Source organism: Colobus angolensis, unplaced genomic scaffold (genome assembly GCF_000951035.1).
Source record: "Colobus angolensis palliatus isolate OR3802 unplaced genomic scaffold, Cang.pa_1.0 Scaffold10, whole genome shotgun sequence".
Taxonomy (NCBI): domain Eukaryota; kingdom Metazoa; phylum Chordata; class Mammalia; order Primates; family Cercopithecidae; genus Colobus; species Colobus angolensis.
Genome location: NW_012110919.1, coordinates 20,781,602 through 20,807,154, shown reverse-complemented (window position 1 = coordinate 20,807,154; position 25,553 = coordinate 20,781,602). Strand labels below are relative to the sequence as shown.

At 47.6% G+C, this 25,553-nt stretch overlaps 2 protein-coding genes across 5 annotated transcripts in view; one reads left to right on the top strand and one right to left on the bottom strand.

Annotated features, from left to right (window-relative positions):
* KCTD10 (potassium channel tetramerization domain containing 10) overlaps positions 1–22,341 on the top strand; it is a 31,196-nt gene extending 8,855 nt beyond the window's left edge. For 2 of the 4 annotated variants that reach the window (XM_011936090.1, XM_011936109.1), the window contains 5 exons: positions 9,590–9,759; positions 12,334–12,420; positions 12,730–12,782; positions 14,384–14,579; positions 19,152–22,341. In XM_011936090.1, coding sequence (XP_011791480.1) covers positions 9,590–9,759; positions 12,334–12,420; positions 12,730–12,782; positions 14,384–14,579; positions 19,152–19,376 — 731 coding nt within the window. In that variant the 3' untranslated portion in view covers positions 19,377–22,341. Of the gene's footprint in view, positions 1–5,561; positions 5,668–9,589; positions 9,760–12,330; positions 12,421–12,729; positions 12,783–14,383; positions 14,580–19,151 lie in introns of those variants that run through there. The other 2 variants (XM_011936100.1, XM_011936081.1) reach the window with 2 other exon arrangements.
* Positions 22,342–22,623: 282 nt separating this feature from the next.
* Positions 22,624–25,553, bottom strand: part of MYO1H (myosin IH) — a 62,932-nt gene continuing 60,002 nt past the window's right edge. The window contains exons 30-31 of the mRNA XM_011936035.1: positions 25,357–25,456; positions 22,624–23,825 (exon numbers count right to left, since the gene is read on the bottom strand). Coding sequence (XP_011791425.1) covers positions 23,802–23,825; positions 25,357–25,456 — 124 coding nt within the window. The 3' untranslated portion in view covers positions 22,624–23,801. The remainder of the gene's footprint in view (positions 23,826–25,356; positions 25,457–25,553) is intronic.

The following is a 25,553-nucleotide window of genomic DNA, read 5'->3' as shown; positions in this document are numbered from 1 at the left end:
CCCAAATCACTAGATTAAAGGGAAAAGTCAAGCTGGGAACTGCTTAGGGCAAACCTGCCTCCCATTCTATTCCAAGTCACCCCTCTGCTCACTGAGGTAAATCTGATTGCCTCCTTTGGAAAGGCTAATCAGAAACTCAAAAGAACACAAGGGTTTGTCTCTTATCTACCTGTGACCTGGAAGCCCTCTCCAAAGAGATGTGTCCCGCCTTTCCAGACCAAACCAATGTTCACCTTACATATGCTGATTGACGTCTCATGTTTCCCTAAAACGTATAAAATCAAGCGGTGCTCTGACTACCTTGGGCACATGTCGTCAGGATCTCCTGAGGCTGTGTCATGGGCACGCATCCTCAACCTTGGCAAAATAAATTTCCTAAATGAACTGAGACCTGTCTCAATTTTTCTGGGTTCACAGAGCCTAATATTACAAATGGGTGGAGTGGTTTAAAAAGATTTCTGCAAAACATCATTAAAAAGAGTAGAGGCAAAAGTATGAACCACAAGAAAATAACAAGAGTTGACACTTGTATTTATATAGTAAGCTGTGATAGACATATTATGAAGTAAAAACAATTATCTAATCAGAACACAGTGCGTTCATCGAAAATATAATTACCTTTTAGAACTGATTTCGTTTTACATAAAGTACATGATATGAGCACACTGGTACATATATATTATGTATCTATTATATATATCCTTTGTTATGGACTGAATTGTGCCCCCTCAAAATGGACAGAATCCTTAACCCCCTTTGCTCTGTCTCAAAGGCAGTCAGGGTGAAGACTGCATTTGGAGACAGGGCGTTTAAGAAGGTAATTAAGGTTAAATGAAGGTAAGAGTGGGCCCCTAGTCTAATACAACTGGTACCCTTATAAGAGGAAGGAGGAGACCCAGGGATGCATGCACACAGAAGGTCTCCCGAGGACACAGCCACAAGTCGGTTGCCTGTAAGCCAAGGAGAGAGGCCTTAGGAGAAACCAAACCTATAGACAACTTGATCTTGCACTGTTAGCCTCCAAAACCATGAGGAAATAAATTTCTGTTTGGTCCTCAAAGCTACACAGTCTGTGGTATTTTGTTATGGCAGCCTTAAGAAATACATTCTAATACATTCTGACCAGGCGCGGTGGCTCACGCCTGTAATACCAGCACTTTGGGAGGCCAAGGCAGGTGGATCAGGAGGTCAGGAGTTCAAGACCAGCCTGGCCAACATGGTGAAAGTCCATTTCTACTAAAGATGCAAAAAATTAGCCAGGCGTGGTGGCACACGCCTGTAATCCCAGCTACTCAGGAGACTGAGGCAGGAGAATCGCTCGAACCCGGGAGGCAGAGGTTGCAGTGAGCCAAGATTGAGCCAATGCACTCCAGCCTGGGTGACAGAGCAAGACCCTGTCTCAAAAAAGAAAAAATGAAGTCAATGGAAACCATCCCTAAGGAAGACCATGTTGGATTTATTAGATAAAGATTACAAATCAGCGGCTGGACGCGGTGGCTCACGACTGTAATCCCAGCACTTTGGGAGGCTGAAGCGGGCGGATAACAAGGTCAGGAGATTAAGACCATCCTGGCTAACATGGTGAAACCCCATCTCTACTAAAAATACAAAAAATTAGCCAGACGTGGTAGCAGGCACCTGTACTCCCAGCTACTCGGGAGGCTGAGGCAGAAGAATGCTGTGAACACAGGAGGCAGAGCTTTTAGTGAGCCGAGATCATGCCACTGCACTCCAGCCTGGGCAACAGAGCAATACTCCATCTCAAAAAAAAAAAAAAAGTCAATGAATCATTTAGAGGGGTCTTTCATAACTACTTCCTACCCACCTGGAACCATCAAAGAGCCACGGGCAACGGGGCTTCATCCTTACCTGGCAGGGTTTACCAGCAGGTCACATGAGGTTTAAAAATAGCTCCATCCTTCATTCCTTGGCCTGAGATTGCTTAAGACCAGGCCAGGGTACAGCCTGGCTTGACCTTGACCCCGCTTTCCTGTGTCTGAGACTGGCCTTCTATGCTGCTGCCCCACCTTTCCAGGGACATTGACTTGGGAGGGTGAGTGAGTTTTCACATAAGTGGGTGGGACTGGGGGACCCAAGCCTGGTGTCCCCCAGTTCATTCTCTGATCCTAAGAGGGCCGAAGCTTGGGCTGCCCACTGGTGAGGGCATTTCTCTCTGTGTCCTGGGGAAGACCAGGGTGTGGGGCTGGAGGTTCTGCTTCCCGTGAACTCCGGTTTCTGTTCAGGCAGCAGTGAACTGAGGTTGGAGCCCCAGAGCTGCCATCTCACACTTAGCTTTTTATGAGTGGGAGGATCCCCTTTGCTGTGCCACACCCAACATGGCCCGAGAGTATCTGTGGAAATCAAGACAATAGCACCCCAGCTGCTGGAGGAAGCAGGTGTTTTCTGAGAACCAGGATTGTTGTGGTTTTTCTTGTACCCTACCCAGTCTCTGGAGGGGCTCAGGAAAGGCTGCTGAGTTGCCTTGAAAGCTGAGTGGACGCCTCTTCTCCTCAAAAGGCCTCATCTTGGTGGCCTGATGCCATATCAAAAAAGAAACAGACTCCTCAGTCCGCCTGTCTTCAACTGGACAGAACATGTGAGTGGTACTGGCAGGACTGCTCACCTTCTAAATGCCTGCTATGAGATGTTTTTTGCCTGATGCTGCCTGGAAAACCGAGGGTCTCGGGGGACACAGTGTCATTTTGACACTGCAAACTGTGGCTTCTTTCATGTCACTGGAGCTCAGCCCCTGCTTCATATGATTATGAAAAGCTCATGGTATGGCACTTTATGGGGCATTCTTTTTCTTTTTTTTTTTTTTTTTTGAGACAGGGTCTTGCTCTGTCACCCAGGCTGAAGTGCAGTAGTGCCATCATAGCTCACTGCAGCCTCCATCTCCTGGGCTCAAGCAATCCTCCCACCTCAGCCTCCTGTGTAACTGGGACTACAGGCATGCACCACCAAACCCAGCTAATTTTTTAGAATTTTTTGTGGAGATGGGGCCTCATTATGTTGTCCAAGCTGGCCTTGAACTCCTGGGCTCAAGCTATCCTCCTACCTCAGCGTCCCAAAGTGTTGGGATTTCAGGCGTGAGCCACCACATACAGCCAATGGGTATTGTTTCATTTAATCCTCACCATAACCATCCCAGGGGTGGATACTGTTGTTACCATTCCAAGTGAGGAGTCCCCATCTCAGAGGTGAAATGCTTTTTCAAAAGCTGATGGGACTAGAAAAGGTGAAGCTGCTGAACCCAGGACTTGCTGGCTCTTACTGCCTGCTGTGCATGTCTAGATGTGGGCCTGGTCCCAGGCCAGATCGTTTGAGTGTGGCATCCTTACGATTTAACTGCTGGCTTTGTGCTAAAGCCCTCTGGTGGGGTCCCTCGTGAAGGCCTGGGATAGTAGGCTGGGTATCTGGCCTTCCAGCCGTTGTCTGTGCCTGGCAGAGCGATCCTGTTGGTCCTTGGAGAGAGCAATGCACAGCCTGACCCATGGCCTGCAGGTTGCCTCAAATGCACTCTTGGGTCTACAAATTGGGATAGATGCCCTGCATCTTGCAGCTCCATCCTGGCCTATAGGCTGGAAGCCTGTCAGCTGCAATGAAGTTTGCTACAAATAGGCAGAAATGCCAAGTGCAGCTCAGCCAGGCAGTGAAGCCAGCAGTACAGCTTGCTGGTTAAAGGACAGGGGCTTTGAAGGTCCTGAAAAGGGGATGTGTCATGTTGCCCAAGAAAGTGATTGCTTCAGGAGAGAGGACCTGACATCCAGCGTGGGGGAAATAGTCTCCTTTTTGCTCCGGACCCTTCTACCTGTTTGAGTTTTGTACTGTGTGCAGGTAACTCCTAAACCAAGAAGAACTTGGGTGTTGATGTTAGCCAGGCCTGGGTTAAGTCCTGGCTCTGCTGCATGTCACAGTCACAGTCGACATTTATGGAGCCCTGCCTACATGTTGTGCTAATTTTGGCCTATTTGCCATTTACTGGCCATGTGACATTGGACAAGTGGCTTTTTCTCTGAACCTCTTTCCTCCTTCCCCAGTTGTGAATGAAAATGCTTTGCAGAGTTGGGGATTGAGTGAGGACATGAGAAAGCACTTGCCACAGGGCCTGAGATGTTGGGAGAACTCAGTAAATGGGAACTGTCAATGATGGCTTTTGTTCTGAGTGTAAATGTTGAGGGGATGAGCGTTGCTGAGGGGCTACAGAGAAGCAGGTCTTAGCAGCATGTTGGGAGAGGGTGCCTGCCTTGTCCTTCAGGGATGAGCGTGCTGCAGTTCCACACTACCCCCATGGGATGGCTTTTCTGAGAAGAAGAGGACACTGCGGCAGTGAGCATGCCCTTCCCAGACTCTTCCTGGAAAGGTTCAGTTCCCACAGTGCTAGAATTTTCACCTGACTCCTTGCCAGCGCCACCATTGGTTCACGGATTTGGGTAGCGCCTTTCACAGTGCATCCGTCAGCATTCGCCTGTAGTGTCTGTTTCATCCCTGCTGCTTGGCACGGTATTTCCCCCGTGGTGTGTTTTCTGATGTCTTGCTAACGTATTTTGGAATGAGTGCGTACCCTAGATTGAAGAGTCATTCGTTTTGTGATCGCACCTCCCCTAGAAATCAGTCTGATCCATGGGAAAACTGCAGTTCCTGAGGGCTTCCCTGAGATCTCCAGCCCTTCTGCCTTCCATGACGATGCTCTTTTGTAAAATTCCGAAGTACCTCAGAGCTTTTAAATTGTGAATAATACAACAAACTCACCTGTGCCACCAGGCTCAGTCCAGGCATAAGGTATGACCTGTACCTGTGGGGCCCCTCTGTACCTTCTCTGTTTGTCCCTCCCTTCCAAAGGTAAGCATTTGGGGTCACTAGGTGTATCTCAAGCTTGGCTACAGAGTGAGTCACCTGAGGAGGTCAGAGGTCACCTGAGGAGGACCCAGGTAGTGCCTGGGTCCCAGCCAGGGTGTGGCCTGGGCAGTAGGACTTTGAAGAGCTGTCTGGGTGATTCTAGTGTGCAACCAGCGTTGAGAACCACAGGTGTCGATCTTTCCAGGTATTACTCTTACTATAGCTGTGCATGTCCCTAAACAAGGCGCTATTGGTGTGCTTTTAAACATGATGTCAATGGTGCTCTACAGTTTGTATCTGTTTTGCTTTTGCTTATGTAGCATTATGCTTGTGAGAACAGTCTACAACTAAATAGCTCTTGTTCACACATTTCCTGGTGGTAGAGTGTCCATTCTAGAAGCATACAGCTGCTGCCGGAGCCATATTCTGTTGATGATCATGTAGAGGGTTTGTGGTGTTCACTGCTGGGAATGTGAACATCCTTGAACACTTTCCCCGAGCATGGGAGTTGCTCTGTGTGATGCTGCTCAGCTTTTGCCACATCATGGCGCATGTAGACGATCATATTTTCACTTTGGCAAATGAGGGGGTTCTGGACTCCCTAGACCCCACCCAGCCATCTCAGGGGCTGTGGCTTTAAGATCTTACCCACTGTTGGGAGCTCAGCCCTAGAGTTTATTCCCAGCAGGGGAATTGGGACAGCATCTTCTACTCCCTTAGATATTGCAGGAGTCCCTTCTGGAGTGGTTATGGCAACTTCTACTCCCTGTAGAAGTCTGGTTTTGCCAACCCTTGGCACTGTCCAACCTTTTAATTATTGCAAATCTGGTGAGTATGATACAGTACCTTGTTTTATTCAGTATTTCCTAATGTCTGGTACATTGAGCATGTTTTTATGCTTATTGGTCTTTTGAGTTTAATCTTTTAACTGCTTGATTGCATCTTGTTTACACATTTGTGTTTTTCTTATTACTTTTAGAAGTTCATATTCTGGATCCTATTTCTTTGGGGTCTGCTGTAGATATCTTCTCCCAGTCTGACTTGTCTGAGCTTTTGTAACGGGGCTTTTTGATACCTCAAAGTTTAAATTGCTTTTTTACACCTAGGTCCTTGATCTACCTCAGTGATGCCCAACCAATGGGTGACTTTTTGGGACATTTAGCAATGTCCAGAGACATTTTTGGTTGTCCCATCTTGGGGATGGTGTTGCTTCTGGCATCGAGTGAGTAGAGGCCAGGGATGCAACTAAATACCCTACAATGTACGGGGCAGCCTCTCACAACTAAGAATTATCTGGTCCAAAATGTCAAAGTGCTCAGGTTGGAGACCCTGCCCTAGGGATTCTGATCAGGTATGAGGCAGGTTCCTAGAATCTGAATTTTTCACAAGTACCTTGGGTGGCATTTATGATCAGGGGTGTTTGTGAAGCACAAAAGTATAGAGTATAAATACCTTAGGATGGCAAAGAGGTCAGTGAAGGTTCTCTGGAGGCGGTGGGAGAAGGGAGAGGAGAGGTCAGACATCCAGGGAGAGAGGAAGCACATCGTATGCTCACGGGGCGGGGAGGAGGGGAGCCTAGTGGCCCAATCCCCCTGACCCCCAGAGCAGCCTTCTCCTCCTTTGGGTCACTGAAAGCAACACCAACTCTGTCCTGGGGGCTGGAACTTGCTGCCTCTGGACGCTGCTGCTCTGCTTCCAGCAATCATCATGAGAGATGAGATTGTCAAAGACCCATAGCTGCTTTTGAGTGCTGTTGGTAGACCCAGCATTGTGCTGTGTGCCTTCTGTACATTCTTTAATCATATTTTTATCTCAACCCTGTGAGATCGTTTGTAGAAGAGAAAACTGCTAGACAGAGGTAAAATGAAGCACCAGTGTCATCCAGCAAGAAGCTATCAGAGCTGGGTTTCCAACACTTAACTGCTGTGCTGTGCTGAGGACGTCCTGGAGCCCAAGTCCAGTGCTGCCCAGTGTGGTCCCAGTCAGTTCTGCTCTCGAGCCTTGCCTAATGGGTCGTGGGATGACAGGCTGCCCTGAGTTAGCCAGCCTTCCTAAATAGCCCTCGTGCCCCGTGGCAGCAGGAGAGAGACCCCCCACATGCGAGGAGCTGCTTGACTTCCTTTTGCCTTTCTACATGCTAGGCATTTGAGCTGACTTTCAAAGGGATCACTTCCTGCTTTGAAAGCGACTACAGTATCTTAAAGTCAAAATGCTGATTGAAACCTGGAGAGTGTGCCTGGCTCCCTTGCCCTTATTTGTCCAAAGTATGATTCCTTCGCCACAAGCATTTCCTGACGGCATTCTTGAGCCGGAGCCCAGTGTCACGGTCTGCCTGTTCGTTTATGGGAACTCTGGGCTATCACTTGCATAATTGATTTCAGGGCCCTGGGTCTTCCAAGCAGCTTGAGTTCTACAGGCATCAAAGGCAGAGCATGGAAGCTTCCTCCCCTGTGCAGCTGAGCTGAATTCTATTTATCTTTTCAATTCTGGTGAAAGGAGTTTTCCTATGAGGGCCTTACTTTTTCTTTGTGGTCTAGTCCTGCCGCCTCTGCTTGGGAATGGCGCTGAACCTCTCTGAACCTCTGTTTTATCCGTGGAAAATGCAAGGGAATGAGCTCCCCTCAAAAAAGAACTGGTGGAAAGGTAATAGTCTTTCCATACCTTGTCAGCCTTCTGAGAGAAACGTACTTGGTGTAGGCAGCACAGAGGCCTCGAGCTGGTAGACTGCAGGCCCAGTTCACCTGCAGATGTGTTTTGTTTGCCTTGTGGTGGGTTGATGACAGTTTTGTTTTAATTAGTTACCATCCTTTAAAAATCAGGGAATTCACAGAAAAATCTGCGTTTCTGGCATTGCATAGGAACATCAGAGCTCACAGCTCTTGGGCCCACGTTCCTGCCTGGCCACTCTTGGCTGGAGTGGGAAGAGCCTGCCCCTCTTGGGGGCAGGGCAAATGCTGTCCTGTCAGCCCCAGCCTCAGCCCCGCCCAGCTGCACTCATTTATGCTGCTTACTGGCCCCGGAGGCATCTGGGTTGCATAAGATATTAATTCCGTATTTTGTTGTCTCAGATGTAGAAAGAAGTGGGGTGGGATCACATTTGGAGGTCACTGTCAGGGTGATGTGATTTACTATGCCTGGAAAGGCCTTTTTCTTCCCTGAAACCAGGAGTTGACTCAGGGCTACACATTTGTGTTGCATTTTCCCCAAGTTGGGGTATTCTTCCCACCTACCCAGGAAATTGGAGCAGTGTGGAAGTAGGAAGTGGAAGCCGCTGGAGGGCTGAGACCGTTCCTTTAAGAAAAGGCCCAGGAACTTTAGGCTGAGCTGTTTCAGGGGAACCTGGAAACGGCCCTGTTATCAACTTTCCTGGCAGCAAATGATGCAAAGAATACCAAACTGTGCCCTAAAACCATGAGAGGGCACTTGGTAGGGACTGGACTTGCCAGGTTAAGGGGTAGGGGAAAGCGGGCCAATTTATGCCTTTGGATTGTGAAAAAGATGCGTTTGCTGCTCTCAACTTTTGCTGGCCTCTGCCACTGATCCAAGGCCCGGGATCAGTAGGGCCCAATCTGAGGAGGATATGGAGCAGGGCACAGTGTTGTTAGGAGTGGAAATGCTGGCCCTTCTCCCAAAGTGGGGAGGAAGGTGGGAGCATAAAGTGACCGATTCCTACTGAAGCCTCCTCACGGCGCTGGCATTTTCCACCTGTAATGCGGGGCAGGAGCCATGGGGACACCCCTTGCCTGAGGTCGCCCTGCTTGTCAGAAGGCCTCGACTTCACCCTCTCATCTGTCTGGCTTCTTTTAGAGGCTCACATTTGCTGTTGGGAGATACTTGGTCTTTGCTCCATTCCTGCCTCCCTTTTCGGTACTTCCTCCTCCTAGGCTCCAGTCCTGTCTTCTCCAAACACCACTCCCAGAGACACTGCATTTCAGTAGAGGGGTTCTGAAAACCCTCAGGATCTCTAGTGGAGGAATGTCGGCTCAGTGACAAGATTAGAAAGAACATTGAGCAGCAGAATGGAGTTTTCCTGGCCCCCACTCCCAAGAATGTTTCACAGTGCCTGGATTTGGTCAGCAGTTGGGACCTTTCTCCATATCCAATAAAAGCTGGTTCTGAGTCTCCCCGTGTTGACCGAGCTGCTTGTGGGTGGGGTCTGTCTTGGTCATTTAGTAGCCACTAAGTGCTTGTTGCAGGAAGTTGTGGGATAGGACTTCCTGTGTTGGTGCTGGTCAGTGTCTGGGGCTCAGCCTTGGGAGCCAGAGGTCACAGTCTGCAAGGGTGAGACTTGTGCATTCTTAGAAATGGCTCTGTTACGTGCCAGTTTGAGGGAAGCTTTGTAGAAAGAGGAAGTAGCTATTTTTTACCCCAGAAGTCTTTCTTCTGTCCTTGGGATGTGGCCATTTGGACCTGTTTTACCCAGGTGTGGTACACGAGCCCCTCTTGGATGTCCTTGTCTAAGGGATATTTGAGAGTACTTCAGAAGTGTACTTTTGGGCCTCAAGAGTCGGGATGTACAACAGAGCCTCAGATCAGGGTTACCTGGGGTTGTGGCCGTGTCAGCAGGGCCTGGAGGCTGTGGGGGCTTCCTCAGCCCTTAGTGGACAGGTGGGCAGGTGAGGCTGCCACCCTCCAGGCAGTCCCACTCTCCGCTGGGAGGTAGAGGGAGCTGAGAGACACCCCAGTTCAGCTCAGGGCCTCCCACGAGAGGAGGGCCCGTGTAACCAGCCCCTGCCTCCTCCCCCTGCAGGCTGGATCCTCATTGACCGCTGTGGGAAGCACTTCGGTACGATACTCAACTACCTTCGAGACGGGGCGGTGCCTTTACCCGAGAGCCGCCGGGAGATCGAGGAGCTGCTAGCAGAAGCCAAGTACTACCTGGTCCAAGGCTTGGTGGAAGAGTGCCAGGCAGCCCTACAAGTAGGCATCACCCTTTCTTCCCATATGGGTGGAGAGGCACCAAGCCTACCTGCCTTCCTCATTTTCCCTCTCTGCAAAATGGGGGCGGTTTCTGTCTGACTGAGATGTTGTGAGAGTTAATGAGTTTGCCCTGGAGCCCGATTCCTTCAGTCAGAGTGACCCCTGAGAGGCCTCCCTGGGACAGCAGGCCACCTACTGTCTCGGTCCTTGCAGCCCCCATGCTGTTGGATCTTCTCATGTGTACATCTCAACCCTTCAGCAGCGAACCCCGCCGTGTAAAACTTGGTCAGTGTTCGGGACCAATCTTAGGGTTTACTCTAGTCCCAAAAGTCATTGTTGGGAGCTCAGCATAATCTCTACAGACAGACACCCCTCACTCCTTAGCTGGACAGAGCAGGACCATTGGGGTCAGGTCTGGTGACAGTAAAATCCCACAAAAGCAAAATGCTTCTAGACATAGCCAACACCCCTTTATTTCAAACAAAGTTACAATGTGGCAGAGCATCAGAAGTGTCCCTTTGGGTTGTCTGAGTTGTCGTAGGAATCTGGTCTGTGTGCATGAGGCCCTTGTTTGGGCCTCCCCAACACCACATGTCTGTGTTTGGCCCTGCACCGGACCAGTACCTATAACGCTGCACACCACCTCTACTCTGAGAGTCTGAACTCACTGTAGATCTAACTGAATGTTGCAGCATTTACTTTTTTATTGTTACTACGTTGTTAAAAGTGATGCACATGCATCCTTCAAGAAGTCAAATAATGCTGCAAGGTTAACATCAAAAACATCACCATACCCCCTCCTACTCTCCTTCACCCTACAGTAGCCTCTGTGAATTCTTTCAGCAGTTTTTTCTGTTCACATTTATGTTTCCACATAATTCACCTGTGCTGCTCTTTATTGAATTCTCAGTTTTTGACATTATCTACTGGCATGACTATAGAAAACTAGAATTTAACTCACGCACTGCCCCTACCTCCACCCCCACCAAGCTTAGGCATACTCTTCCTTCTCCCATTCTCCTGGTACAGTTCATCACAGTTCTGGTTAAATTCAGAGTGTACATCATGACGCATAAATATGGCTGACAGTTAAGCCACAGAGTGTACAATGATTATTTTCTTTCTTCTAGAACTGTAAGTTTGCCAGAGTTAGGGATTGCCTCATTGTTTTGTTAGCTTGATTTTCTAAATATACGTTCCTACTTCAGCCCCATGTTCTCAGCGGTCTCATACTGGTGTGTTCAGACACATCAGAGGTTCCGTTTCATCTTTGTCTTGGAGACATGCCCCTGGGTCTCGTTTCTATTAGTCTGAGGTTAGACCTCCAGGACTGACCTCCTAATTCTTTCCTCTTAGTGTCTCTGGCTTTATCCTTCTGTTCTACTTTCTCAGAAGTTTTATTTTTTCACCTTTATATTTTCAACCTTTCTATCAAAATTTTCATTTCTGCTATCGTCTTTCTAACTTCTAAGAACCTTTTCTTGCTCTCCGAATGCCCTGCTTTCCACAGGGTGCTGGTCTTGTTTCGTAGGAGGCCGTATCTGCTCTCATCTGTCTGATGATACTATTTGTTTTCTTTCTTCTCCCTTCATTATCTGACTCCTCCTCTTTTCCTCTCTTTGTTTTGGTTTTGCTCTCATGTTTAAGAGGCTTTTCACATGTAATCTGATGATGCTTGGCTGTCTGTTGAAAGAATGAGACTCTGAAAGCTTGTTTGTGCATGTATGGTCCTTGTCCACTGGGCTGCATTGTGGGTGATAAGGCAGACTTTTTCAGCGGGACCCCCAGCTCTCAGAATCTGTAAGCCATTTTGGGGGACAGATGGTATTCCTGAAGAGCAATCCTCTACTCTCCTCCTGCTGATGGGTCTAGGCTTGGCAGGCTGCCTTTGGGGATCTGGAAGGGGAAGGAGCTGGGGTTGCTCGTCACTTAGTGTGATGTTCACTTCTCCCCCCATTTTCAGAATCGCAGCTCAGCCCTGTCCTCTACTGTGCAAACCACTGCAGGAAAGTTGCCCTTTCTTCTGCCTGCGTGGCGACAGAGATGGATTTGGGGATCTTCCCAGTGCTTCCGCCCACTGGTTTCAGCTTTCCCCTTCTCCTTGGTTAATGCTCACCTGTGACCTTTCCAGCCTCAAGTTTTTGACACTTTTTTTTTTTTTCCTGGTCTGCTGACCTCACTTCTCCCATTCTTTTTCCCCTTATGGGTTTATACTTTTTTTTATTCCTCTGCAGTCATCGTAGTGGGGTTTTAGGAGCTTTTGATTAAATCATGTTTCAGCTGCTACGACAAGGGTTTATGTTTGAGTGGCTTCCTGGGCTGTGGAAAATGGTCGTCATTGTTAGTACTTACTCAGCATCCTGGCCTATAATGGTCATAGCCAAAGAGCAGACTTACTGGGAAATCCAACTCCCTGTCTCCCTCGTCTAGTTCATTGGTGGTAAGAATCCTCCTCTCCTCCCAGCCATGACTGCCCCATCTCCCCTTGCCAGAGCCTGTCTGTCCAGCAGGTCAGCTTTAAAAATGCAGTGCTAGGCAGGCCTCCTAGGCTGAAAGCATGTTTTGTTCCAGCAGAACAAAGATACTTATGAGCCTTTCTGCAAGGTCCCTGTGATCACCTCATCCAAGGAAGAACAAAAACTTATAGCGACTTCAAATAAGGTATGTTGGAGGCACCCTTGTGGAATTTCTTTTGCTACCAGAAATGATGGAGGTTCTTCTGAATAACTTTTGAAATAAAAACATGTGTAATTGCCTGAGTGAGGCCTGAGAATGGGTTCACAATGGGAAGCTACAGGTCATCTTTTGTCCTCTGCTATTGGGTCATGCGGTCCCCCTCTCCAGCCAGCAAGCTATGCTTGTCTGCCTCTTCTGCTGCAGCGCAGGGCCCCAGCCCTATGGGAAGCCAGTAGTTCATTGCACCTGCCTGCCAAATAATTCTTCGTCTTCTTCTTTTGAAACAACCCACAGCCAGCCGTGAAGTTGCTCTACAACAGAAGTAACAACAAATACTCATATACCAGGTAAGGTGTCAGCTGGGAAAGACAGCTCCATTTACTAGGAAAACCTCCACTCACACCAGCCAGACCCAGCTCCTCTTTGTACCTTCAGATGAGGATGACCCCTCTCTACCTCTCTGCCTGGATGGATAAGTAGACAGATGGATACAGGGTAGAACGCTGAGCTATAATCCACACATATCATAAAAGTCATCTTTATAGAGTGCACAGTTTTGTTATATTCACAGTGTGTGGTTTTTAGTGTATTCACACGTTGTGAGGCCATCACCACTCTCTGATTTTAGAACTTGTTCACTGCCTGAAAAGAAACCCTCTGTTCATTAGCAGTCACTCCCCATTTTCCCTCAGCCCTAGGTAACCACTAATCTGTTTTCTGTCTTAATGAATTTGCCTGTTCTGGACATTTTTATATGAATGGAATTGCACAATATGTAGACTTTTATGACCAGATTCCTTCACTCAGCATAGTGAGATGGCCTAAGAGGTTTTCAGGGTTTATCCATGTTGTAGCATGAATCAATACTTCATTCCTTTTATGGCAGGATAATATTCCACAGTGTGGACCACATTTTCTTTCTTTTTTTTTTTGAGACGGAGTCTGGCTGTGTTGCCCAGGCTGGAGTGCAGTGGCGCGATCTCGGCTCACTGCAAGCTCCGCCTCCCAGGTTCACGCCATTCTCCTGCCTCAGCCTCCTGAGTAGCTGGGACTACAGGCGCCCGCCACCACGCCCAGCTAATTTTTTGTATTTTTAGTAGAGACAGGGTTTCACCGTGTTAGCCAGGATGGTCTTGATCTCCTGACCTCATGATCCGCCCACCTCGGCCTCCCAAAGTGCTGGGATTACAGGCTTGAGCCACCGCGCCCGGCCTAGTGTGGACCACATTTTCTTTACCCATTCATCAGTTGATGGACATTTGGGTTGTTTGCACTTTTTGGCTATTGTTTTTAATGCTGTTATGAACATTCATGCAGTCTTTGTGTGGACGTATGTTTTTCATTTCTCTAGGAGCAGAATTGCTGGGTCATGTGGTAACTCTAGGTTTAATCATTCGAGGACCTGCCAAACTGTTTTCTAAAGTGGCTTCACCATTTTACATTCCCACCAGCAATATATGCAGGTTTCTAGAATGCCATTTGGCCCTTGAAAACATGTGGCTCTAACTCGGGAACTTGAGGGATGCCGGGAGGATTTAATGAGGTTACTCAAGATCTTTAAAAAGACCTGGGATACAGAGTCTCCCTTGGGTAGTGCCATTCTGCTCCTCGTGGGGCTCGGTGAGGCGCTCTCCTCCACCTGGTGCCTCTGCCCAGAGGCTGTCACTCAAGCACGATGGTTAGGAGCACTCAGGCTTAGGGGCCAGGGCTGTCTTTTGGGGGTCCTGTCTGCCATTTATTAGGTTCAGCCTTGAGCAATGAATTTCTCTGATCCTAACTTTCCTTCTTGAGCGATTGAGATTGGAGTGCGTTTGTCATGGGATTCTTGTGAGGTTGAAATGAGATAGTGGAGAAAGTGGGGTCAGTAAGGCCCTGCATGTAGAAGGGCCCGGCAAATGATGGCAGTTTTTACCAGCTTGTGGTCACTGTATCAAATGCTCTTTTGCAGCAATTCTGACGACAATATGTTGAAAAACATTGAACTGTTTGATAAGCTGTCTCTGCGCTTTAACGGAAGGGTCCTATTCATAAAGGATGTCATTGGGGATGAAATCTGCTGCTGGTCCTTTTACGGTCAGGGCCGGAAGATTGCTGAAGTCTGTTGTACCTCCATTGTCTATGCCACTGAGAAGAAACAGACCAAGGTAAGAGCCGCGAGAGGACAGTTTGGAGTGGCTGTTCTGAAACATACACCTGTAGAGCTTCCTTTCACTTGAGCACAATACAGAGGGAAACGCTTTTAAAATGCTTTGCTTGGCTTGTGACTGCTCATCATCGTTAAAATATTTATCTTTTAGGCCCTGCAAAGAGCCAAATGTAGGGTCCATCTGGCATTCCTTAGTTCCCTACCTTGCTGGCTTCCTTCCAAGCACGCTTGACTCCCTGACTGGGCTGGACTCTAGGGATCTCTTTTTATATCATCCTCTCCAAACCAGTAGGCTTGACCTGTCCTTTGACCTCTCCCACCGTGCCATTCCACAAAGCTGGATTGCTCTGCACAGTGCTGCTAGAGATCTGGCCCCCCGCTTAATTGAATTTGCCTGCCCTTTTGGGGTTCTGCAATTGGGTTTTCTGTCTTTTTAAACTTTTAATTCACACTATACACTCTCTCATTTCTTTAACCTATCTAAGGGAAATCTGGCTATCCAGTGACACGCAGCAGGTCTGCTGTGGGCCGATGGTCATGCCTCTTGTCACCCTCGCACAGGAGGCTCAGGAGACTGAGCCTGTTGGTCCCCTACTCACGTTATTACTGTCCCTGCAGCTTTTGGAGGTACACGGTTCTGCATGATTCTGTAGCTGACCTCGAACAAAAAGCACATGAGAAAAAAATCACATCACCAAGTAGAAACCAGAGTCTCTTTTTTAACTTATTATTAAAAATTTAAGCCATACACAGAATTATAGTGTGGTGATCTCCCCTGTGCCATCACCCCACGTCAAGGGCCATCAGCTCGGGCACTCTCACTCAATCTGTATCTGCTCCACGTCCCCAGCACTCACAGGATGAATTGGACAACATATTTTATTCATAAGCCTTTAAAATTATCCTAAAAGATGATAAGGGCAAAACACTGAGGTTCTTTTTGCTTTCAAAGATCCCAGGGGTGGGGGCAAACCAGAATCATCTGCCTCTCTCCACGTTGGCAAGACATCATACCCCTTTTCTCCTGTGAACTGTTTTTTTTAGGGCTGTGAATTCTTCCTGTAATTAGACCCCATTCTGTCATGGTTTGATTTTTTAAAATATGCCTGGGCTGCCTCTGCCCTTGGGTATTAAGAGGAGAGTCATCATATTGATTGAGCTTTAAAAGATTAAGACTTCTCATTTTTAGAGCTTAATAAGGAACAAGGGGATTTAGAGAACACGTGATCTGATCCCAACTGTTTCTAGATTAGCAGACAGGTTCAGGAGCGGCGTGTTCTTGTGTTTGTAAAGCTAGTTATTGGCAGAGCCAGGATGGGAAGCCAAGGGCCTCTTTCTTTTCTCTTTTTGTTTTGAGAGAGAGTGTTGCTCCATCACCCAGGCTTGAATACAGTGACGCAATCATAGCTCAATGCAACCTTGAACTCCTGGGCTCAAGTGATCCTTCTGCCTCAGCCTTCTGAATAGCTGGGTCCACAGGTGCAGGTGCATGCTACCACACCTGGCTCATTTTATTTATTTTTGTAGGGACTGGGTTTCACTATGTTGCCCAGGCTGGTCTTGACCTCCTGGCCTCAAGTGATCCCTCCACCTTGGCCTCCCAAAGTGTTGGGATTACAGGCATGAGCCACTGCGCCCAGCCTTTATCACTTGACTCTCCTCTCTCCTCTCCACTCCGTTATTGAGCCCTACTGGGAAGTTGTGTTTTTGTTTGGGGCTGCTGGTTATTGTATTTGTCAGTTCTCAAGTGCTTGTTTGGTTTTTCTATCTCCTTGCTGAGACTCCCTTTGTTTCCATTTGCTCTAACCCTTACTTACTGGAACATGTTAATAATAACTGCTGCCAGGTCTTAGGTAATTCCAAAACCTTGTGTCATCTTGGCACTGGCATCTGTGAGTTATTTCCCACAGGAGTTGAGAATTTCTTGGTTCTTGTGTATTGAGAAATTATGATTGTATCCTAAACATTTTGAATATTGTTAAAGGGCTCTAGGCCTTGTTTAAATCCTAGGGAGAACATTGATGTTTTTGTTTTAGCAGGCAATTGACCCAGTTGGGCTCAGGCTGCAAGCTCTAACCAGCCTTCTGTAGTTTGTAGTTGCAATGACAGTTTGGTTTTCACAGCCTTCAAATCTGTCCCAGCTGTGTGCCACGCAGTGGCCCGTCTGTCCTGGGCAGTATCTCTTGCAGCATTCAGTTCTTTCGGGTCTGCTTATGCAGTTTAGGGGCAGATCTTGCAGCTGAGTGTGGGTCTAGGAGTTCATATACAACTTCACAGGTTGCTTTTCAAGCTCCTCTTCCTTTGTAATCTCCGCAGTTCTCTAAGCTTCCCTGGAGTCCCCTTTTCTGGTCAGCCAGCCAGAAAGCTGGGGGCTTAGTTATTCCCGCTTTGCCACCTACTTTCTGTGACCGTGCCTATATTTTGGGCCCAGCAGCATGAAGATAGAAAAAGCAACCAGATTCACCCAATCCTGCTGAGACCACAGCTCTTCTCATCAGAAAAGAAGGTTCCTTCCCTCAGAGTTTTGACTCCTGCAGGCTCTGGTTGCTGCCACAGGAATGCTCAGGTCTGGGTGCAAGAAAATAAAGAAAAGGACTGAGCATGGTGGCTCACACCTGTAATCCCACACTTTGGGAGGCTAAAGCAGAAGGATTGTTTGAGTCCAGGAGTTCAAGAACAGCCTGGGCAACATAGCAACAGCCCTGTCTCTACCAAGCATTTAAAAAGAAATAGCTGGGCATGGTGGCGTGTGCCTGTAGTCTCAACTACTTGGGAGGCTGAGGTGGGAGAATCATTTAAGCCCAGTAGTTCAAGACCAGCCTGGGCAACATATCATCACGCCCATCTCTACAAAAAAATTTTAAAAGTTAGTTGGGTGACTGGGCGCGGTGGCTGACGCCTGTAATCCCAGCACTTTGGGAGGCCGAGGCGGGCGGATCATGAGGCCAGGAGATCAAGACCATCCTGGCTAACATGGTGAAACCCTGTCTCTACTAAAAACTACAAAAAATTAGCAGGGCGTGGTGGTGGGCACCTGTATCCCAGCTACTTGGGATGCTGAGGCAGGAGAATGGCTTGAGCCCAGGAAACGGAGCTTGCAGTGAGCCGAGATTGCGCCACTGCACTCCAGCTGGGGCGACAGAGTGAGACTCCGTCTCAAAAAAAAAAAGTTAGTTGGGCATGGTGATGCATGTCTGTAGTCTCAACTACTTGGGGAGGCTGAGGTGGCAGAATCATTTGAGCCTAGGAGTTCAAGGCTGCAGTGAGCTATGATTGTGCCACTGCACTCCAGCCTGGGTGACAGAGCAACGCTCTCTCAAAACAAAAAAGAGAAAAGAAAGAGGCCCTTGGCTTCCCATCCTGGCTCTGCCCCTAACCAGCTTCACAAACACAAGAACACGCCGCTCCTGAACCTGGTCTGCCAATCTGGAAACAGCTGGGATCAGACCATGTGGTCTCTAAATCCCCTTGCTCCTTATTAAGCTCTAAAAATAAGTCTTAAAATTTTAAAGCTTCATTAGCCAGAGCCCATATCTAAAAAAAAGGAAAGAAAACCAGGATTTCCTTCCAGCCTGTCTGCCTGTTAGACTCGGTGGCCTCCCTGGCCACTAGAGACCTTCCGGAGGTCTTCTGTCCTGGTGCCATTTCAGGGTTTCAGGTTGCATCAGTGCTGGCAGCGGCAAACAATAAACTCACTGTTGGGCATCACTCCAAATTCTGTCGTTCCCCCCATCCACCTGCCACGATTTACTTCTGAGTCCACAGGTAGCTGCTGGTGCATCCCATCCTCTTTGTAGTGTCAGCGAGGAAGACGGGGTAGAGTGTGCCTGCTCCATTTTTCCCAGAACTGGAACCTCTGAATTCTACCCTGAAAGTGGAGTCTAGTCTGATCAAATGTGTGGGACCTGCTTATGTGACCCTCTTCCTGTTCATCACACCTTAACCCTGAAGGGCAATGAGCAAACACAATGATTTGCCAAGGAGGAGGGCTCATGTCCATTTCTTGGGGTCCCCAGCTGGACCCTGTACAAAAAACTGCTTTAGAGACTGCTTTAAGGTGTGGAAGGACTTGTGTGCAAGGTTGCAGCTCTGTTAGGAGAAGCATATTAGCACTGACCTAAATGTCCATCCAAGTATGGTTAATTGCATTGTCGTGTTTATATTTCCTTGATACAGAATGATCTCTAGGTTAAGTTTGGGACAAGAGGAAGACGTACAAGTGTGTGTGGTGGGCCACCTTGTGTGTTTTTTGGAGTGTGTGAATAAATATATGTACACATATTTACATGCACAGAATCTTTAAGAGGGTGAAATGATGAGAAACTGTACCTTTAAGAAGGGAAACGAGGGGCAGGGAGACCTGTTTCTCTGCATCCCCTTGATTTTCTGTGCATCTAGCGCCACACGTAAGTGTTGCCATTGAAAATATCCGTTTATTTAAAAATAATACTGGTGGCCTTCAGCGGAATCCCAGGGGCCTGATTTAGTCTGGCGGCCCTGCTTAAAGTCCAGGTGTTGGCAGAGAGTGTGGGCCATTAACTTACCTGCCTTGTATTTTGTGTGAACACAGGTGGAGTTTCCGGAAGCCCGGATTTATGAGGAGACCCTGAACATTTTGCTCTATGAGGCCCAGGACGGCCGGGGACCTGACAATGCGCTCCTGGAGGCCACAGGCGGGGCGGCAGGGCGCTCCCACCACCTGGACGAGGACGAGGAGCGGGAGCGGGAGCGGATCGAGCGCGTGCGGCGGATCCACATCAAGCGCCCCGACGACCGGGCCCACCTCCACCAGTGAGCAGGCAAGAGACCGAGCCGCCCTTCTCTCACCGCCCCCACTCCCTGCCGTGCTACACCCAGATCCTGTGCAGGCTGCCGGGCCCCTTCTGCTTCCCTTGGAGCCTGGAGATACTTTTGTAACAAGCCAGATGATTATTTTGGTATTGCTTGACAAGGCAAATTGATTGTCTTGACCCAGGCGTATGACCCCTGTCTTTGAACAAGCTGTGTCTAAGATCTCTACTTTTCATGAGAATCCGAGACTCTTTGGAGCCAGGCTTTCTCGGTTCTCAGAGGAAAAGTATGAATGAGTGTGAAGTGTATGTGAGAACTTTTGTTTGCAGTATTTATTTTTGTGGGTGTCGACTTCCTATATGGGATTTTTGGGTGACACTCCCTTAAGGGTTCAGTTGGACAATTCCGAGAGTTGTTCTGCAGTTGGAGGCCACCAGAGGTATCTGAGCTCCCTGCTTCCTATTTCATAATCTTCCAGCCCCAGCAGGTCCACTCCTGGTTCCTGTGTGTTTGGCCCGGACACAATCCCCACCGCTTTGCTAGAAGTGCTTTCTGCCTTGTGGCTTTGGGCCTAGAGCTTGTTGATAATTGCAGCTTGTGGCAGTGGAAATGTGGCTGAATGAGCATCTAAATCGTTGTGACCAGTACAACTTTGGGTGCAAGGTTTTGTTTAGGGAGAAAGCCTTTGGCCACCTTGGGCTGGTCTTTGGCCTGGTGCTCACTGGGACCCCACGTGTCTGCGCAGGAGCAGAGCTTTCCATGGCAGTAAGTGTCCAGCTCTGTTTCTGGTTCTTTCCCCGACTCCAGCCCCTTCCAGTTGTTCTCCTGGTTGACCTTTCCACTCCAGGAAGGCCATCTGACCCTGGGACAGGCATAGCTCATAAACTACCCCTCCCTGGGATCCCACTCCTCTTTAGCCTCCTTCCCCATGAAGCTGGGCTAACTTTCTAAGTCAGTTGGCTTAGAAATTCAGTGTGGCCCAGACCCTTTTTCCTCCTAGCCTGGCATCCAGGCAGGGACACCCTCACACCACCAGCCCCAAGGAGAGGCTTACCTGCTATAAACACAGACCCCCTTGTCTTTGCCTCTGATTTTTACACAGTGTAGAGTGGCCAGCAGTGAACAGGTTGAGGATGTGCGGGTAGATAGATACCTTTGGGTCTGCTTTGTGTGTGTGTTCATGTTTATGGGATGTGTGCGACTGTGGGTGGGGATGTGTGCTTGTGGGGCACAGGTGGCCCCTGCTGGAGCCCGGCTGGGTGCAGCACCCGTGCAGGGCAGGTGTTCTCAGTGACCTACCTCCCAGGCTCCTCTGCTCCTGCAAAGGAACAGGAGTGAGTCGTGACTGACAGGGGTGGTTGAGACTAGACTAGGTAGAGTAGTTACCAGGAGATGTGAATGTGTGTCAGGTGATGGATGGGTTTGTCAAGGGAATCGTTACCGTTTTATACCAAAGGTATTAACATGGGCAGCCTTTGACATATATATTCCAAAAAGCGAGTTTATATTTTCAAACGGTTTTTACAGCTTAGACTTTGTACGTACTGCCCTGCCTGTGACAGTTGTATGCCTTCATTTTGTATCCAACAGCAAAGCCTACAATAAAACTTGGAAACAATCATGACTGAATGTCAAAATCATGTATTGGGCAGACGCTTTTTAAACTGTCGTGTGAGAAACTTTTATATTAGGCCATTTGGATTTTATTAAGTGCTAAGGAAAGAGGGCTTACAAAATAATGTTTCATAAAGATTTTATACTGTTTAAGTTTTAAATACCAACCCTGCCTTTTGGGTTGAGCTTTTTTAGAAAGTCGAAGTGAATATCAGCCCTGAAAATGGAAAAGCCATTGTATAAATTTTTTTTTTTTTTTTTTTGAGATGGAGTCTTGCTCTATCGGCCAGGCTGGAGTGCAGTGGCACGATCTCCACTTACCACAACTTCTGCCTCCCGGGTTCAAGCGATTCTCCTGCCTCAGCCTCCCGAGTAGCTGGGATTACAGGCACCCGCTAGCCCATGCCCGGCTAATTTTGTATTTTTAGTAGAGATGGGGTTTCACCATGTTGGCCAGGCTGGTCTCGAACTTCTGACCCCGTGATCTGCCCGCCTTGGCCTCCCAAAGTGCTGGGATTACAGACATCAGTCACCACACCTGGCTGCGTAGTTTTTTAAATGTTTGTATGAAGAATGAGTTTGTGGAACAATTTGATTTGCTGTGGCCTCTATGCCTAATGAGCTAGTGTTTCTGGCAGCTCTCTCTACTCTCACTTTTTCTCCAACTTTGCACCTGTAGTTTTGAGTCTTTGTCTCTCTGGAATATGAACAGGTTTATAAAACATTCCATGGTGAACAAATTCTGTTGGCTGCATTATAGCCATGAGTGAACAGACAGCATTGGCTGGTCCAAGCTCTGTTACTGAGTATACAAGGAACTGATTTTTCTTATGTTCGCACTAAGGGCAAAAACCAATATTTATAATGTAAGCACTAGCCAAGTAAAACATTGGCCCAAGATTTGGTAAAGAGTCAGGTTTCACTGCAATGTAGTAACTACAATTTTTTTACTAATTGGAACAGCTTTGGTGTGTTGTAATCAAGGTTTTTTTGTTTGTTTGTTTTAAATAAGCCATTTGATTGTGGTGACTGGGGCCCATGTCCAAGACAATTCCTGGCATATTCTGTCACCCTCCTGTGGGAGGAATCACTGTGCGGGGACCCCATTCCCCAGTTAAAGTGTGTCTTTGTACCTTACAACAGCGATTCAGGACCCGAGTGTGAACAACACTCAGCCCTCCCTCTGGAGCGTGTGCTGTCTTTAGGGCTCTACCCAAAGTCACTATAACACAGTTAAGTGTGTCATTAACCTTTCCGTCCCTTTGCGCTATAAAAAAATGCTCAAAGTTTTAGATGTAGCCACTGTATGTTGTGCAGACATTTGTGGACATGTAAAATAAAAGTCATAAAATGCTTCTGTTTTCTGGGTCTTTTCAGACATGCCCAGCATAACTGGGCCCTTAAAATGTGGTTCACAACAAAGGCAGGGCCCCCATGTTCTGCCTCACCCCCTTAAAGTCGCTCGGGGTTGAAGGGAAAGATGAGTCATGTTTCTGTAGTGTTTGAAGTCAAACACCAAAAGGAAGTCTTGGGGTCAAAGGCTGCCTGGCTCGTGAAAAAGGGTGAATCAGCTGGTGTTACCACTGATTTACTATTATGGGGCAGACGGCTTCAGTTCACCAAACCCAATCCCTTGACACATCTGAGTTCCATTTATTTAAAGCAAAATTCAAATTTTGCAGCTTTAGGAAATTTCCTTTAGTCTCAGACCATGCACAATAAGTCATTGAGAGGTTCTTGGAAGCTGAGACTTGAAGCAAAACCATGAGGCCAATGGATTGAAACAAGAGTTCAATTCCCACAGCATGTTGCTGGGCACAAAAACATCACCCAACTTCTAAATAAAGACCAAAGCACTTCTCATGTTAAACACTGAAATAAATGAGCTGCATATAGATTTAGTTAAATTAAAAATAAGATCATTACCTAAGTGTTGGTGAATGAGTCAGGGTGGTTGTAGCGGTGGCCGCATCAATCAGTGAATAAACGCTTGCAAAGGGGAAATTATAAGGAGCCCCTCCCCAGTTACAAGTGTGACGGGCTCCCTACATGCTTTTGCACTGTGGCATTTATTGTCCATGTGTGTGCTCATGTGCTTTATATCCATTTTTATTTTACAATAAAATTGGTATTCATTCATTCTCCAACCTGCATGTTTAGGGTTGCAGATGGCCAGAGCCCAATCCCAGCAGCTCAGGGGACCAGGCGGGACCCACCCTGGACAGGATGTCCTCCTCTCACGGGGCTCACTCACGCACCCACGCTCACTCAGACTGGGACTGCATAGACACACCAGTTCACCTGACACATACACCCTGGGTACGTGGGAGGCAACCAGAGCACCCAGAAGAAACCCAGAGACATGGGGAGAACGTACAGACTCCACCCAGACAGTGGCCTTGCCCAGGAATCACGTCTTACCAACATAATGAAGTGTTATTTGAGAACTTACTGTACACAGGATTGCATCATGTCTCGGGGCAGCTTGATGGAGGTAGAGAATCTTGCCCACCCTCTAATGACACGTTGGAGTGCCCATTAAACATAGGTCCTGTCGAGGGTGTTTAGAATCATGCCTTTGGGTGACCTGGGGTCTGCGTCCAGAAGGTGACAATTTAATAAGGTGCCACGGGGCAGCTGAGAAGCTGGGGTTAGGCTTTGGCCTAACCCCCCTCAGTTTCTTCAGATGTGATCCGTTAGTGCTGCGGGCCTGGTTCCTTGAAGAGGTAGCCAACTGGATCCAATCCCTGCTTCCCCTGTGATTTCCTCAGTTGGAGCAAAAATGGCGGTGGTCGAGGTCAGATGTCATCCTCTATCAGGACTTCCTCCTGACCGACACCTGGGAGAGAGTCACACTTCAGTTTACAGCCCTGCCCCCCTCCCTTTGCTCAAAAGGAAACAGTTATCACCTCAACTGTCACCATTAGCAAGGTGGGTGTGGAGGGCCTGTGAGAAGCCAGTGCCACCTCCCATGAGACAAGCCAGACTTAGAAACTGGCGCATGGAGGCCTGTCAGCCTCTTCAGCCAGAACCAGTCAGGAAGACAGACTCCATGTGACTCCAGAGGAGAGAGACACAGTCTCTAGGGTGTCACTTTTAAGATAGCGTGTAAACTAAAAAGACACCTTATAGTCTACATCCAAAATGGTCCTTATTTTAACTTGTCCCCAAGGAGATCATTGTGTCTAGGGGCAATTATTTTTTAATCTACAAAATGATTTTATTTTTTTGAGATAGTCTCACTCTATCACCCAGGCTGGAGTGTAGTGGTGCCATCTCAGCTCACTGCAACCTCTGCCTCCCACGTTCAAGCAGTTCTCCAGCCTCAGCCTCCCTGAGACTATAGGCATGCGCCACCATGCTCAACTACTTTTTATATTTTAGTAGAGACAGAGTTTATCATGTTGGCCAGGCTGGTCTCCAACTCCTGACCTCAGGTGATCCGCCCATCTTGGCCTCCCAAAGTGCTGGGATTACAGGTGTGAGCCACCGCACCTGGCCTGCAAAATGACTTTATAGGTAAGTCCACTTAAATTTAAATGTGTATGAGACACTCCATGTTCACAGACCATTTTTAAATTAATTTGTATCAAAATTCTTTGTATAATACAAGAAACATTTTAAAGATATAGCCCCCTCTGCTTTTAACATGTCGTTTTTCAGCAAAACTGGATCAAAACAAGCTCCATGTACTACCTGCCAGCGAGGACCACTGGGACGCTCAGCCCAGCAGCCCAGTATGGGCACAGTCAGGGAAGGCAGCATACTTGTGTGCTCAGGCTAGACTTCTCTCTAGCATAGCCATGGTTCCCAAACCTCTGTGCTTGTTAGACCCCGTTTTATACCAAAGGTATTAACATGGGCAGCCTTTGACACATGTATTCCAAAAAGCGAGTTTATATTTTCTTACATATTTTTTATATATTTCTTACATACTTTTCTTGCGTTTATATTTTCTTGCATCCTGAAGCCCAAGCCACACCTCCAACCAATTAAGTCTTAGTATCTGGCTGGGACACAAGCGCATTGATTTCAATGTGGAGGGAAGTTATGGATAGCCACTGTAATAAGCATAAAGCCTTCATCCAGTGAAAAGGTAGACTCTGCTATTTGAGAAGTGTCTTATGTCAGTTTCTGGTTCCCTGACAACTTAACGATGGTCAGCTTTTCTTCTTTTCTCATTCAGTGTTTAGACGTATATATCTCTATATCAATTTCTTCCTGTCTTACAGATGTAGAATTAGGAATAGAGGGCAGAAATGAACTATTAATAGCTTATGAATCCAGTCAATCTATAGGACTGAAATTGGTAGAACTTTAACTTATATTCTATAAAACGGCTTACTTCCTTCCCAGAGACGGCCACTCACCACTGTTAATTGTCCATTTTTATTTTTATAGATTTGTTCTTCCGGTCCAGTGTCGAAAACTATTGTGCCTTCTTTTCCCGGACCAATAAAAAACTGTAAACTTAAAATACACAAAGTGACACATTACTGACATACTGTATTTTCTTCTCTCAACCTTTGGTCTGCAAAAGAAATTCACTTATGAAATTCTACTAATT